At 37.3% G+C, this 17,679-nt stretch overlaps 1 protein-coding gene across 1 annotated transcript in view; it reads left to right on the forward strand.

Moving 5' to 3' along the window:
• The window catches only part of LOC110454672 (cytochrome P450 3A29-like), a gene marked incomplete at its 5' end in the record, with an annotated part of 26,396 nt that extends 16,053 nt beyond the window's left edge, over positions 1-10,343 (forward strand). Inside the window, 2 exons of the mRNA XM_021504315.1 lie at positions 9,751-9,910; positions 10,193-10,343. Of these exons, the coding sequence (XP_021359990.1) occupies positions 9,751-9,910; positions 10,193-10,282 (250 nt within the window). The remainder of the gene's footprint in view (positions 1-9,750; positions 9,911-10,192) is intronic.
• Between the last annotated feature and the right edge of the window lie 7,336 nt (positions 10,344-17,679).

A 17,679-nucleotide genomic window follows, 5' to 3' on the forward strand; every position in this document is an offset into this window, starting at 1 on the left:
TGATTAATAGACGGGCCAAGAGCCGTAGCTAGGGAGGGGGCTATGCTGCTGGCAAAACCTGGCGATGTTATAGTAGCTTGAACGAGCTGGTTTAAGTTAATAACTTGACCCTGGCTCTGGATAACGAACGATTCCGATGGGGGGTTTCCTGGGGTGGACATTGTAGGCTTTTGAGAATCACTAGAAATAACAGACATGTCAGGTAGAGAACTACGTCGACGTAATTGTGCTTGAACTTTGTAACGTTTTGCGTTAGGAATATCCGACATATGCGCTGATATTGTAAACAAGGAGAAGTACTCACTCACCCCGCTCGCCGGTACGTGTACGTGTAGGTCACCTGTACGCAGGTATGCAGTTCAAACACATAGCCACAAAACACCTTTTAGGTCGGCATAAATGTCATTTCATCAAGGATTTCCAAGGTTCACATCGATGTAGATCATTGTATGATAAAAGTTTGTCTTCACATTATAGTAAAATATGATAAATCCCAAGATTTACCTGGAGCTGTTAAAAGCGTGCGGTCATTGTTGTCACGTGTAGTTCTTCTCTCAATAGTTTGATATGTTTTGTCGTTCCTTCCTGTACGACAAGTGTCTGCTTGCCGTTGAATTAATTGGTGTTGGCGGAGGAAGTCGGATAGACTGCATATTNATAAGACCTGCCTTTCTGTAAGTATAGTTTAAAACAATGTATCAGTGACATTTCAACCAGCTGCTGTATAATTACACCTCTTCAAACCGATGTTAGTCCAAGATTATTGAGGGGTACAACCANAGAGGGGTCAATTTCAGTTTTGAGGGATCAATGGCCCCCTCCAGGATTATCCATGGGAATCATAAACGAAAATAGCTATTTTTTTCCCCACGAAAACGAAAGTTTAGATATTTCTATAAGCATATTGCATGCATAAGTATTCATCTATTTTGTAAGACATCTATCATGTCTTGTAAAGGGTTGTTTCAAGGATTCCATATTAGCTGTTAGACAACCCTGTCAATTGCCGGTAAACTTGTAGCTGAAGNACATCACATGGCTGCAGCAAATGAGTGGTGTGGGCCGGGAAACCTAATATGTGTATCTGTAAAATGTGCATACAATGTATTTTAAAATCAAAATAACACATCTATTAAACCAGTATTATTAATTTAAAACNAAAGCCTTGTGTCGTGTCAACTCTCCGTTAGTGTGACGTCCTAATCGAAGGTGAAAAGTATAAGAGTTACTTTTGGTCCCTATGGAGTACAAGTGGTTTACAAAGATAGTACAGGGGTCCTTAATCGATTCGCAAGGTAAAGAGTGTCGCCGATTTTGATTCAGATGTAACACCTGTAACGACAAAAGGAGTGAAAACAGCTCTTTACACTATAATAACCGTACGGATACGTGTTTAAATGACCCTTTAAGTATTTTCGAGTCTACCGCGGTCCGGCAATACAATGTCTTTCATCACAGAGAAGTTGACAGTCCTGTCGTTTTGTACGTTCGGGGAAAATCACCTGACCTTACACGTAGTGTTGTTTTTGTTTGTGCGGTACGCGTAGTTCTTAGTTCCGGCAGAAACGAATTCAACTATGTGTTCACATTGGGTAGCTTTAGATGACGTCACAGTCGTCGAACGTGACGTCACTATCATCGATGTGTGTATTTCTGTGACGTCATCAAATTTAGTGTTACAGACTGAATTATCTCCCCCTGTTTCCAATAGATGTGTATTTTGCGCGTGACGTCATTCTGACGGAATTAGCTCCCCTTGTTTCTAACTTTTATCTTATGATTTCATGTATTCTCTTTCTAAGCAACGCTGGTACATATGTCAGTCCTTCCATCTACGTCCATATGTCATTCCTTCCATCTAAGTCCATATGTCATTCCTTCAATCCATGTCCATATGTCAGTCCTTCCTTCCATGTCCATATGTCAGTCCTTCCATCCATGTCCATGTCAGTCCTTCCATCTACAGGTATGTATATATGTCAGTCCCTCCATCTATGTTCATGTGTCAATCCCTCCATCTATGTCCATATGGCAGTCTTTCCATTTATGTCCATATGTCAGTCCTTCCATTCATGTCTATATGTCAGTCCTTCCATCCATATCCATATGTCAGTCCTTTCATCTATGTCCATATGTCAGTCCTTCCATCCATGTCCACATGTCAGTTCTTCCATCTATGTCCATATGTCAGTCTTTTCCTCCATGTCCATATGTCAGTCCTTTCATTTATGTCCATATGTCAGTCCCTCCATCTATGTCCATATGTCAGTTCTTCCATCTATGTCCATATGTCAGTCTTTTCGTCCATGTCCATTTGTCAGTCCTTCCATCTATGTCCATATGTCAGTCCCTCCATATATGTCCATATGTCAGTCTTTTCGTCCATGTCCATTTGTCAGTCCTTCCATCTATGTCCATATGTCAGTTCTTCCATCTATGTCCATATGTCAGTCTTTTCGTCCATGTCCATTTGTCAGTCCTTTCATCTATGTCCATATGTCAGTCCCTCCATCTATCTCCATATGTCAGTCATTCAATCCATGTCCATGTGTCAGTCCCTCCATCTATGTCCATATGGCAGTCTTTCCATTTATGTCCATATGTCAGTCCTTCCATCCATGTCCATATGTCAGTTCTTCCATCTATGTCCATATGTCAGTCTTTTCCTCCATGTCCATATGTCAGTCCTTTCATTTATGTCCATATGTCAGTCCCTCCATCTATGTCCATGTGTCAGTCTCTCCATCTATGTCCATATGGCAGTCTTTCCATTTATGTCCATATGTCAGTCCTCCCATCCATGTCCATATGTCAGTTCTTCTATCTATGTCCATATGTCAGTCTTTTCCTCCATGTCCATATGTCAGTCCCTCCATCTATGTCCATATGGCAGTCTTTCCATTTATGTCCATATGTCAGTCCTTCCATCCATGTCCATGTCAGTCCTCCCATCTATGTCCATATGTCAGTCCTTCCATCTATGTCCATGTGTCAGTCCCTTCATATATGTCCATATGGCAGTTTTTCCATTTATATTCATATGTCTGTCCTTCAATCCATGTCCATATGCCAGTCCTTCCATCCATGTCAATATGTCAGTCCTTCCATCCATGTCCATATGTCAGTCCCTCCATCTCTCTCCATGTCACTCCCTCCATTTATGTCCATATGTCAGTCTTTCCATCTATGTCCCTTTGTCAGTCCTTCCATCCATGTCCATATGTCAGTCCTTCCGTGCATGTCCATATGTCAGTCCTTTCATCTATGTCCATATGTCAGTCCCTCCATCTATGTCCATATGGCAGTCTTTCCATCTATGTCCATATGTCAGTCCCTCCATCTATGTCCACTTGTCAGTCCCTCCATCTATGTCCATATGGCAGTCTTTCCATTTATGTCCATATGTCCGTCCTTCCATCCATGTCCATATGTCAGTCCTTCCTTCCGTGTCCATATGTCAGTCCTTCCATCCATGTCCATATTTCAGTCCTTCCATCCTTTTCGATATGTCATTCTTTTCATCCATGTCCATATGTCAGTACTTCCTTCCATGTCCATATGTCAGTCCTTCCATCCATGTCAATATGTCAGTCCTTCCATCCATGTCCATATGTATGTCCCTCCATCTATGTCCATGTGTCAGTCCCTCCATCTATGTCCATATGGCAGTCTTTCCATCTATGTCCATATGTCAGTCCTTCCATCCATGTTCATATGTCAGTCCTTCCATCCATGTCCATATGTATGTCCCTCCATCTATGTCCATGTGTCAGTCCCTCCATCTATGTCCATATGTCAGTCCTTCCATCCATGTCCATATGTCAGTCCTTCCATCCTTTTCGATATGTCATTCTTTCCATCCATGTCCATATGTCAGTACTTCCTTCCATGTCCATATGTCAGTCCTTCCATCCATGTCCATGTCAGTCCTCCCATCTATGTCCATATGTCAGTCCCTCCATCTATGTCCATGTGTCAGTCCCTCCATATATGTCCATTTGTCAGTCTTTCCATTTATATCCATTTGTCTGTCCTTCAATCCATGTCCATATGTCAGTCCTTCCATCCATGTCAATATGTCTGTCCTTCAATCCATGTCCATATGTCAGACCTTCCACCCATGTCAATATGTCAGTCCTTCCATCCATGTCCATATGTATGTCCCTCCATCTATGTCCATGTGTCAGTCCCTCCATTTATGTCCATATGTCAGTCTTTCCATCTATGTCCCTGTGTCATTCCTTCCATCCATGTCCATATGTCAGTCATTCCATCCTTGTCCATATGTCAGTCCTTCCGTGCATGTCCATATGTCAGTCCTTTCATCTATGTCCATATGTCAGTCCTTCAATCCATGTCCATGTCAGTCCTTCCATCTATGTCGATATGTCAGTCCCTCCATCTATGTCCTTGTGTCAGTCCCTCCATTTATGTCCATATGTCAGTCTTTCCATCTATGTCCCTGTGTCATTCCTTCCATCCATGTCCATATGTCAGTCATTCCATCCATGTCCATATGTCAGTCCTTCCGTGCATGTCCATATGTCAGTCCTTTCATCTATGTCCATATGTCAGTCCTTCAATCCATGTCCATGTCAGTCCTTCCATCTATGTCGATATGTCAGTCCCTCCATCTATGTCCATGTGTCAATCCCTCCATCTATGTCGATATGGCAGTCTTTCCATCTATGTCCATATGTCAGTTCTTCCATCCATGTCCATATGTCAGTCCTTCCATCTATGTCCATATGTCAGTCCTTCTATTTATGTCCATATGTCAGTCTTTCCGTCCATGTCCATATGTGAGTCCTTCATTCCATGTGCATATGTCAGTCCTTCCATCCATGTCCATATGTCAGTCCTTCCATCTATGTCCATATGTCAGTCCCTCCATCTATGTCCATGTGTCAGTCCCTCCAGCTATGTCCATATGGCAGTCTTTCCATCTATGTCCATATGTCAGTTCTTCCAACTATGTCCATATGTCAGTCTTTCCGTCCATGTCCATATGTCAGTCCTTTCATCTATGTCCATATGTCAGTCCCTCCATCTATGTCCATATGGCAGTCCTTCCATCTATGTCCATGTCAGTCCCTCCATCTATGTCCATGTCAGTCCTTCCATCCATGTCCATATCAGTCTTTCCATCCGTGTCAGCCCTTCCATCAAAGTACTTTAATTCTATAATACGTGACTCTTTCGTCGCGAAACATGTAAAATACTATACTTAAGTAATCTAGTTCATTGCTATCAGTTGATAACATAGTGTTCCAATGTGGGTTTGCACGCACTGTCTTTCGAAAACGCCAATTCCTGTAACATTTAATTAAGTAGCTCAACATGTTAGTTCATTGTTAAAACTTCTTCAACACACTGGATAGTTGGTAGTATTCCCAGAATGTCATGCATATTCCATGTTTGATAGGTATGACATTGTCGCTGCTGTGACCTCCTTAAAAAAATCTGATGTCTACACATACGTAGGGTCTGCTTACCGAAATATAGATATTGTCACCAAGGTGACTTAACATATATTAAGGGTGTATTGACAGAGGACGCTAGTACCTGTGATCATACAAGGATTGAGCACAGTAGTATTGCTTTGAGTTTTATATTCTATGGACGAGGTATTTGCTGTTTCCTATTAGCATTTATATTGGACATGATTTGAAAGTAGGTCCCAGCATAAATATATAAAAAACCTCCCCTCGGTTCGGAGGTGGTAGAAGGCCTATATTTTGGTGAGTGTGTCGTTGTGTGGTGCAGTGACAATTAAGGGCTTTTCTTCGGTAGAAAAACGAGCAACATACGTTAATAATGCGTGAACGTATGTTGCGGAGTATGCAACACGTGTAACAATATAAGTATAACCCGTAACTATGCTTGGTCTTTATCCAACTAAACGTTTTTATATTTGTAACAATAAAACTAATGTTTACAATCAGACAAATCAAACTCGGGGAATAACTTATTAAATTTGTTAATGTACAAAGGATTGTTCAATCTGTTACTCAAGTCTTTGCTAATAATAGCAGTACTTTAACTCTGTAATGTGTAATTTTGTTATCACAGAACATGTGAAACACTAAATTTAAATAATCAATTTCACTGTTAACATTTAATATCAAGTGGTTCCAATATGGATTTGCACACACTTTCCTAAGAAAACACCAGTTCCTGTAGCGTTTGATCAAATGTCTCCACATGTTCCAAACTTCTTCAAAAGGGTGGCCAGCTGATAGTATTCCCAGAAAGTTATGCATATACCGTGTTTGCTCGGTACAACATTGTCACTATAGCTACTGCCTTGAAACTTCCTAATGTCTACACACGTGTAGGGGTTATGTACCGTAACGTAAATGTTATCTCCAATGTGACTAAACAAGATTACATCTTTTCCCTCGGTGAAACTTTGTATGGCCTCGCGTATGATGCTGTCCAGTGATTTTATGCGTAATATAGCAGCAGGTGTGATATTCATAAAAGTAAATTCCTTTATCAGAGCAGCAGTGTGAGGAATAAGGAAAACTTTACAAAAACAGTCTTTTCCGAGTGTGTAGACTTGTACGGACTCGCACAGTGTGGGTAGTCCCCTTCGTTTTGTAGGTAATTTTGGTTTTGTATGGTCTTTGGATTCCTGTAGAGCTGTGTCAGTTTTAGTACTCACGCTGTTGTCTATCATTTGGCTGTCGCCTTCTCCTTCTCCTTCTTGTTCAACCTCTTCTTGTTCGATTTCATCAGAAAATAACTGTTGTGTCGGTTGACTGAGCTGAGTCGAAACTGGAATTATTAAATTATCTGTTGTTATTTCGGAAAATTCAGGAATTTCTTGTGTTAACGCGGCTAATTCCTCTACGGGCGTTTTAAATTGTAGGGATGTGTTCGTTGTGGGTTCTGTAGATATAAACCTATCGGTATTCCTGTAAAATAAAAAGGAAAAAAAATAAAATAAAGAAAATAGTATCAGCATATAAATAAAGTATCATCATATAAATAAAGTATCATGATATAAATAAAAGTATAAGTGGAACTTACCCTTTGTGTTTCAAGGTGACGTGACGTCTAAGCGATTTCCTGCTACCATAAGTTTTTGGACAATCGTTGCAATTTTCCATGTTGACAACAATTTGTAATCTCTTCAGGAAAGACAAAGCTTACAATACTAAATGAACACAAAGCATTGAGGGTCTCTCTCTTTTTATCAGGACTATTCTACCCTCCTAAATCCGATTGGTTGACACTTTTACTTCCCTAAAACTGATTGGTTGAATTCTGATTGGCTGCCACTTTTATTTCCCTAAATCTGATTGGTTGAATTCTGATTGGTTGACACTTTTACTTCCCTAAATCTGATTGGTTGAATTCTGATTGGCTGACACTTTTACTTCCTTAAATCTGATTGGTTGAATTCTGATTGTTTATAAAATTACTAGCAATTTAGGTCTATAATTTCATATGCTACGAGATACACTTTTACGGATGCACGTTCCGGTAAATCAATCCCCCTTTTTAGTACACGTTCGCAGTCAGTTACGCATATATTTCTACTAAAGAAACGTCGCTCTGAAGACGAATGTTTTACTAATGTTCCGCCTGTACATTGTAAGGTTATTGTCCAGCCGTAAGTTAAAGGTTCTCTTCATTGCGTAGTTTCATGTTGTTCATTGTCTTCAGTTTCGGTGCCGGTATTACAAACCCCAGGCACGACGCTAGTAAAACAATCCCTAACTCTCTGTCTTTATAGTCGTGCGTCAGGCAGAATAGAGAAGCAGATATTACGATCAGCACCACATTGATTTGTTGAAAGTCTTAGCTCGATTAGCAAGATACTGTCAAACTGGAGACTTATGACGAAAGATGACAACTAGTGGACAAAAGTGGACAAATATGGACAAATAGTGGACAAGTAGTGGACAAATAGTGGACAAATAGTGGACAAGTAGTTGACAAATGTGGTCAAAGGTGGAGAAATAGTGAACAAATAGTGGACAATAGTGGACAAATATGGACAAACAGGGGACAAGTAGTGGACAAATGTGGTCAAATGTGGACAAATAGTGAACAAATAGTGGACAATAGTGGACAAATATGGACAAATAGTGGACAAGTAGTGGACAAATGTGGACAAATGTGTACAAATAGTGGAAAAAGGTGGACAAAAGTGGACAAATAGTGGACAAAAGTGGACAAATATGGACAAATAGTGGACAAATGTGGACAAATGTGGACAAAATAAGGACAGAATACAATACAGATTCATCAGTATCCGCATATTTTTACGTCAAACGAGATTATTTCGTATTTGTTTTTATATTATGAATAAGTTTAGTCTCAAAATACATTCTTTCATATTTATTGATTTAACTATCTATCTATTATTAGAACCTTCGTTTTAAACTTCTTAAACAAATCAAGTTTCAAATACAACCCTTAAAAATTAAAAATTAAGTGTATAGAAAATATTCCGATGATGGTATGAAGGATTCTATACAAAAAAATAAAATAAAAAAAGTTACAAATGACGCCGACACGCCTCTAACCCGTGACCACACACCCTGTACGCTAACGTTCTAACCCCTGCGACTTGCGGGCGGTCTTAAAAGCCGATATCGATCGACGATAGTGACGTCACGTTCGACGACCGTGACGTCATCTAAAGCTTCCCGTACGATTCTGACAAGCTCAGACTACACACTCTTCTTCACCGAATCACAAGACAAGCTAATGAATTAATACAACGGCAAGCAGACACGTACAGGAAGGAGCGCATTAGGAAACAACATCGCCAAAGAATGCATAGACAAGTATATCGTCGGAATAGAATCACTTACCTCATTCCTTTATTATACTGTTAGTTAATGTATAATTGTGAATTGTCTACGTGTTAACTATTATTTTTAGTTCAAACAAGGACGCAATACCACCTGCTACAGCACCGACACACTCACTTCCTACACGAAAAATAAGTTCATCTCATTTTAATACCACACTCGAAAACATTGTAAATATGCCGTGGATTTTATATTGTAAATAACGCATTTTGTAACTTTTTATTTTCTGCATAAGATTATTAAGAAAATGAAATACATGATTAAAAAAAGCAGAAAAAGAGGAAAAAAGAAAAGAGATAAAAAACCCAAAGAAACAGCCTCGCCGAGAGAGAGACAGAGAATACCTGAAACAGAAGGTAAAAGTTAGAAACAAGGGGAGCTAATTCCGTCGGTAAATGCCATATTGATGACGTTACACGCAATACACACACCTATTGAAAACAATGTACAAGTAATAGCGATTTTCATTTCTGTATGCGTTCTTTCTCGTACTACAAGGGTTCGCAGGTCCGTCAAGCATCACACAGATAGAGACCGTCCATGGAAGCGATACCTGAAATCAGAAGGTAAAAAGTCAGAAACAAGGGGAATTAATTCCGTCAATATGACGTCACACTAAATATACACAAATATTGGAAAACAGGGAGAGTACGAAAACAGGGTCAATAATCCGGTGAGTAACTCAAAATTGATGACGTCACAATGAAAACAAACATGATGATGTCATGTGGATGTGGGGCCGTAGGTTCATGGGATTGCTAAGGACGGCCGCCATCTTGGATCCTCCATCTTGTTTGCCTTAGCAACAAACAAGATGGCGGATACAAGATGGCGGCCGTCCTTAGCAACCTCATCCCACATCCACATGGATTCATCAATTACCATATGGCTATAACAAGTTTGTTTCTTTGTCTTCAAGATTTTCTGAAGCGGAGAAAGCTTATGAACCGCTGGACTACATCCCCTTTGGACACGGTCCCCGAAAGTGTATTGCATCGCGCCTTGCATTTCTGGAGGCCAAAATGATTACTGCTGAACTCGTGCGCAACTTCCGGTTGAGTGTGGGCAATAAAACTGTCGTAAGTACAAGTATCACAACCATTTTGTTCGTTTTTATTGAGAAATCAACATGGTACAGATATAACATTTTACTTGAAGCAATATAGTTTGGGTTTCGATTCATAAATTAATATTTCAGCCCTGGAGTTAGCCCTGATTAATTGAATTAAAACGAATTATTTAATAAACATATTTGAGATCATGCATATCATTTTCGCATTGTAAGCAAAGGAACAATTTTAGCAGAATGCAGAACATTTTTCTATTACTACTATTCTGAATATGCAATGCTTACTTTACAGATTCGTCCGAAATTACACGACAGATCCCCCGTCCAATCACCGCTACATTTGTGGTTAAAGTTGGAGGAAATCAGACAAACCCAGACATAAGTCTGAAAGTCGAACAATAACCCATAATGGGACATAATTAATCAGGAAACACATGATAGTACATAGCAATATATTTACTTGTTTTATTTTAAGTAGCAAGAACTACAGCACTGGAAACATTTAAACCATCAATGCTTATTTTACGTATGATATAACAAATATTAACAAACACTCGTACTAACTATAAGTTTTATAACTAAATCACTAATACTTCTTAACATGATATAACTAAATCACTAATACTTCTTAACATGTTATATCTAAATCACTAATACTAACTGTACGCGTTATATCTAAATCACTACTACTTACTTTGCGTGTTAGATGTAAACCATTCATACTTTTTATGCGTCATATCTAGCCCTCGAATACTAACGTGTAAACAAGAGTAGCTTTACTTGTTTTGCTATCTTTACTGCATCCAAACCACTAATTATACTATCACGACTTATCGTGCTTGGAATATCTTAACGACTTAAACCAGCTTAATGTGTTATATTGAAACAACTCATTATACAGTTGTTGGATTGCACAACATTACACGATGAGCGCATCACGTGCGCACGATGACAAGCTGTGCGATAACAATGTGCGCACACGTGTGCGTTAGCGTTTTATATTTTGGTTGATGTATAATAAGAATATCTAAACTCTTATTTGTCAGGCGAATTGTCCAAATATTAGTGCATGCAATATGTGCATCTTTATGATTCGTGATTCTATCATATATGTACAAACGATGTCAACAAAATTCATTATATGTAAATGAAGCTAATAATTTTCACTTGACATGAATAATTTGTCATATATTTCGATTTTGCTTTCCTGCTTTCGGGTCACAGCAATATATCGAGATCATTTACTGCAGTGTGTGTTCTATAACACACTTATACATGTATACATGCACACCACACACTCGCATCCTTTGCGTGTTGTGTGTGTGTCCTTGAATTACCAGTGCATCAACCGAAATCGTTTGCGCGTAATGATATGTAATTAGTTTTCATAATTTAGTTTTTGTTATTTATTGTTTAATCCATATTTTCAAAACGGGAGACGTATTGCAATGATTTATCGTTTTAAAAGACTTTTGACAACTATTAGTTACAAACGAAATCTGTAGGTCGTGGAACTTCAGAGGATACGAGCCCAATATTGGAAGTGTACACCTTAGGGGAATATAATAGGTATGTCGTAAAATAAAACGTACTTCTCTGCTTATTATCGTATTACAATGTTAACATCGGAACAAAACAATTTAACTGTTATCAATGATTATAACAATAGTTTACAAAATGATTAATAATCAATTACATCTTATAAAATAACTCAGGCATTTTCCAAAAGCAGCACCAAAAGAATGTATTTTATCATTATCATATGACGTATGATAAAAACCGTATCTTGCTAGAACATGTCGAGCTTATTCACATTTAAACACAATAGAAATATAGTTCATACACTCAATACCATATAGTAATCAATACAGCCGGAGGAATTCTAAATAGCGGCCTTATTAAGCGCTGACTATTAACCAATGCGAGTTCACTTATGTAAATATATTCTATTTTGTGGTGGAGCTCCCGATGGTATCTTATATATGAACAGTCAATGTTCTGACGAAACAAGTTATTGAATCCCGGCCTTGTGTCCGCCAAACCCAACCAATGTGTATTGTCGCGTTTCACATATTATTCAGGAGGTTTGCAGATGTTTGTCGAAGTAAATGTTTTTTTAAACCATTTTAAAGTCTTGTTTTCTCTGTAATTAGATAATTAGATAATTGCTTAATATGCACTCATGGGGGACGTTACTCTAAGATACAATCATTATACATTCATTCATTCATTCATTCAGTATAACCTTAAACCTTGCGGTCTATCAGTAACAGTGCAAATTATACAGTACATATATATATATATAAGAGTACAGAGAATACAACCTTCCGACCATGCATACACGATAAAATCACAGAGAAAGTGTAGAGAGTGAATCCTTTAATCTTAAACAGTATTGCATCTCTTTTTTTAACATTGGTTCAGATATTTGGCTTATTAGAAAGTTCTTTATTATTTCCTGTTGTCATCAAATCGACAAAATTTGTCATACTAGGTTTTTTATAACATTTTTTAATGAAACGATTTCTTAAATCAGTATAATGACCACCTCTAATAATAAAATGAAATTCGTCTTCAAAATCGCCAGTGTTACAATATATACAAATTCTATCTTTTCTCTATAAACCATGAAATCTACCCGTTTCAATATTTAACGTATGCGATGACAACCGAATTTTAGCAATTTGTTTTATATTTTGTAATCGCTTTAATTAAATACTGTTTAAGACAAAAAAGAACCACAGATCCATTTATACAGAGAACACTTAGCAGATGAATTAATTAAATCTAGACACTCCTGTTGAAAAATGTCATGCATTCTACATTTAATAATATTCAGATTTTGACCCTCTGTTAGCGATACATATCCCAAACCTAACCTTTATAATTCATTTCTTATGTTATTTGTCCAGTCGCTGCCCTTTTTACTCATCTCATCGTAACAAGCTTTAAAATGCAATTGTCCGAAATTCTAAGTTTAAGCCAATATTTAAAAATTCTGAATTTCCTAATCATTTGTAAAGGTAGCCTCCCTAATTCTTGATAAATCATTACATTAGGTGTGCATTTCTTAACCCCCATAATTCGTTTACAAAAATTCAAATGCACTTTCTCAATATCTGGAGCTTTGTGAAAGCCCCAAACTTCAGCTCCATAGTTTAGGACACTGCACACAAAAGTATCAAAAACACTAAGGTTGGTTTCAATATTGAAATATTTCCTTTTACAAACATTGGATACAGCATATAGTGCTTTCCTACCTTGTTCTGCTAATTTCTCTTGTGTCATTCTAAATTTACCATTGAATTTCATTAGAATTCCAAGGTAGCTAAAACTATCAACATTTTCTAAATCATTACCATCATAAAGCCATTTTCTTCCTCCTTCAACTTACCACCATTTCTAAAAATTACGACTTTAGTTTTTTCAACATTAACAGTTAGATTCCATTTCTTAGTGTATTGTAATAGTGTGTCTAACATTTTTTGCAATCCCTCTGCTGATTCAGCTAACAAAACCATATCATCTGCATACATTAGAAAAAATAAGTTAATAGTTTTGAGTTCTATAGAAAGACAGTTATTAGTTAAAAATTGCATCTCACAATCATTCACATAAAGAGAAAATAAAATCGGTGACAATAATTCGCCTTGGAACAAACCATCCATGCATTCGAAGAAATAAGACATTGAATTGTTGAAGTTAACACAACATTTTTTAGATAAAATAGTCACGTGACCCCCCCTGATGATCAGCTAGCGATTTTAGGGCGACTTAGGGTTCATTAACTGATATCTCCGGCGTACAGGACAGCTAAGTCTTAAAAATTTGCCTATATGGTTAAAAATACAGCTTCTTTGGATTATGTGTGAAAAAACACGATAATTCGCGTGACATCGCACAATACAAGCGCTTTGGCGAGAATTGGTCGGCAACCAGTACTGGTGATACGGCAGATCACACAACATAAAATAGTAGCTTACGGCGATGGAAACTAACGACTTATAAAAAAACATTAGTTATCTTACTTTAATCCCTTGTTTGTATCCGCCATGTTGAATGTCTGTGTCAATTCTGATGCACTTGCACGTTTTAACGACGTGACCCAGACTCTTGAGAGTACAGGGTTTCCGAAAATGGGTGTTCCGAAGTTGGGGTGGTTAATTTATGGGAGTAAACTACGATTTTGAGAACAATAATGTACTCGCCCAATGATTTATTTTTTGGCCAGTAACTATCCATCTTTTGACAATTTCTAGTCGCCCAATCAAGGTTTTGGTCGCCTTTTGCGACCAGGCGACCGGTTGTGTCCTACGCTGACTTTCTATAGTGTCTTTATATCTGCGATGTTCCTCTAGTTCACTATCCAGTCGTGTTAATTTTAGCTCACTAGCCTCTGTTCTTGTCATCACATCATCGTAGAAGTTTACTTGTATTTCCTAAAAGTCATCCGGATTGTTGCGGCATCATACACGTCATCCTCTAATCACTCAAGTACAATCAGCCTATATTTAAATATCCGAAGTTCTATAATGTCACTTGGATTATCCATGCTAGGAAAACACTACTCTCAAGGGAGCCTGGTTGCAATTATCATAATTTAGTTCTTTCGAATTGATTTTCTCGAAATGGTCAGAAATTAGAAGAAGAAAGCATAATGTGTGACAAATATATTATTCAACTTAATAAATCAAAAAGTAATGTTCAATATGTTCCAGGCGTGTAATACGACATGCAATAACAACACACTTTATACTGTAAACACTCGTCGTAACTGAAAAACAAGACAGCCTCAGAGCAAGTTTCACCAGCAATTTGTTGTTGTTCCATACTTCGATAGAAATTATAATTTTAACATATATTCAGTTGAAAGCAATATCAATTATTTTAAAATATATTTATCGAAACATAAATTTCTGACACTTTTTAAAAACTCAGAGAGATCGATAGATAAATAATTAACATGCTGCTATAATAATAATGCAATGGGTAATCAGATAAAACAAGAGGCCCACGGGCCTTAGCGGTCACCTGAGTTACATTATAGGTACTGGTAGGTCAAATTCATTGTAGAGATGTGATGTAGAAATCAACATGTAAACAAAGTCATGGAGCAGGATCTTTTCTCTCATACCAATCTCTAATTGCAATCTGGCTTCAAAAGTTTGAATAATTTCCTGCTGAAAATTGACAAAATATACCCAAAAGTGTTATTTCCCTCTATATACTAAAGTAATCACCGGTAAGTGACATGTATAAATAAACACTGGACACATTGTGATAGTCTTAAATGTTTTATTAAATCATACAACATTTTTATAATAACATTAATAGACTTGATTTTTTAAGTCGAGTCAGCGTCGTCTTACAAACGACATAACACATACATACATTTTACATATAAATACTGTTGTGTTTTAAGTTGTATGAAAGTCACATTTACAATAGTTTAGTCTTGAGTGTTGATTAAAAATTAAGCGGAATAAAAAGTCAGCTATGTTTATCATACAGGAAATGTTGAATACCTTTATATGTGCAACAATAGTCATCAACAGTCTACATGCATGTAATGAAAAGCATGACATGTTTTCTGTTTTTGCAACAAGAAAGATGACGTTTGTCTGTCCATATGCATATACACATAACCACCATACCAAGTAATGAAAATAGGTTTGTATTTCTGTATTTGATCTCAATATTTTTAATGAAAAGAGGAGTTAACCGCCCTTTACGGACTGGCTGGTGACCCTCTTCATTCTATACTTACACTGTACCACATCATTTATTAATTTCAAGCATTTGTACAAATGCATACAATGATGGTATTATGGTACAGAGTAGGTGTGTTTTCCAAATCAGTTGTTCGTCATGCTACTCAAAATGAGTATATTCATTTTTATAATTGCAACAAAGTAAAAGTGCACAATTCATTAGATGTTAAATATTTCAATACAGTGTAAATGCAAGTATCAAAGTATCCAACAAGTCCTAAAAATATATGGACATTTAAGGAAGTGTTATGCTTGTAGTAAAACAGCGATTTTTAAATAATAAGGTTGAAGGGGGCCGTATATTAACCATATATTTTCTGAGAAGGGAAACATGATTAAGATAAGAATTGTTTGGATAGTTCAATAAACTTCAACAGTATATAAACAATTGAATAAAAATATATAAAATTGTATGTAGTACATCTTTAAAATCTATTTCGTGTTTAATGCAACATGTATGGACACAAAGTGAAAGAAATTAAAATTTAGAGATACAAAGTAGTTGCGCTTGTACATTTTTTGTAAGTACATGTACTGCTAAAAATCAATGATAGAAGCAGTTTGGTGAGAAAACAAATGTCGCAGTTGAGTTTGCAATGCCATTTTACACATACATACTAAATTTAAACGAAATCGAACAACAACGGAGCTTCGACCAATCAGTTACCAGTATGTGGCAGCCATTTTGTTTAATTAGAAAACGGATGTCATAGTTGAGTTCGCGGTACCATCATACACCTACATGCCAAATTTGGAATGCATTAGAAAATATCTATAAAACATGTAAAATAGGATAGGTGGCATATGCTATCTTTGGCGAACACCTTTAGAAATTTTAAATTCCCGAAATTTTCAAAAATTCATGATGGGCATCTTGGGATTCCGCTCGAGATAAAAATAGTCTGTTGCACACCTAGACCACCTAATGAATATGTGTGTGTAGTTTCATGATGATCTGCCCAGTAGTTTCTGAGAAATCCTCCGGACAAGTTCATGGCTGAAGAAGAAGAAGAAGAAGAAGAAGAAGACGAAGAAGAAGAAGAAGAAGAAGAAGAAGAAAAACACAGAAGAACTAGTACTAATTGTAACGGATGGCCGTTACAGAAGTCCCCGAACGACCCTTGTTGAACTTAGGCAAAATCAGACAACAGCTAAATTGCGACCAATAAGAGGACTCCATTTTGTTACCATGGCAACTGAGCTGTTCGAAACTGTAACCATTGTGTTTTGCATCCCTTAAAACCCGTATGCACCAATTCTAGGCAGAATCAGACAATATTTAAATTTCGATCAACCAGAGGGCCAAATTTCGTTACCGTGGCAACTGAGTTGTTCGAAACTGTTACTATTGTGTTTGGCATCGCTAAAATCCCTTATGTACTTATTTCGGACAGAATCAGACAACTTCTTAACTTCGACCAATCAGAGCCCTCCATTTCGTTATCATGGTAACTGAGCTTTTCGAAANAGACAAATTCATGGCTGAAGAAACTGAGCTTTTCGAAACTGTTACCATTGTTTTCGGCATCCCTCTAAACCCCTATGTACCAATTCCGGGCAGAATCAGACAACATCTATATTTCGACCAATCAGAACCCAGTATATGGTGGCCATTTTGTCAAATTAGAAAACAAATGTCGCAGTTGAGTTTGCAATGCCATATTACACCTACATGATAAATTTGAACGAACTCGAACTGCAACGGAGCTTCGACCAATCAGAAACCAGTATATGGCATCCATTTTGTTTAATTAGAAAACGGAGGCATAGTTGTGTTTGCGGTACCATCATACACCTGCATGCCAAATTTGGAATGCATTGGAAAAATATATGTAAAACATGTAAAATAGGATAGGTGACATTGGCTGACCTTAGCGAACACCTTAAGCAATTTTAAATTCCCAAAAAGTTCAAAAAATTCATAGCGGCCATTTTGGACTTCCGGTCGAGATAAAAATAGCTTGTTGCACACCTGGACCCACTAATGACAATATGTGTTTAGTTTCAT

The sequence above is a fragment of the Mizuhopecten yessoensis genome, unplaced genomic scaffold (genome assembly GCF_002113885.1).
Source record: "Mizuhopecten yessoensis strain PY_sf001 unplaced genomic scaffold, ASM211388v2 scaffold8009, whole genome shotgun sequence".
Lineage (NCBI taxonomy): Eukaryota > Metazoa > Mollusca > Bivalvia > Pectinida > Pectinidae > Mizuhopecten > Mizuhopecten yessoensis.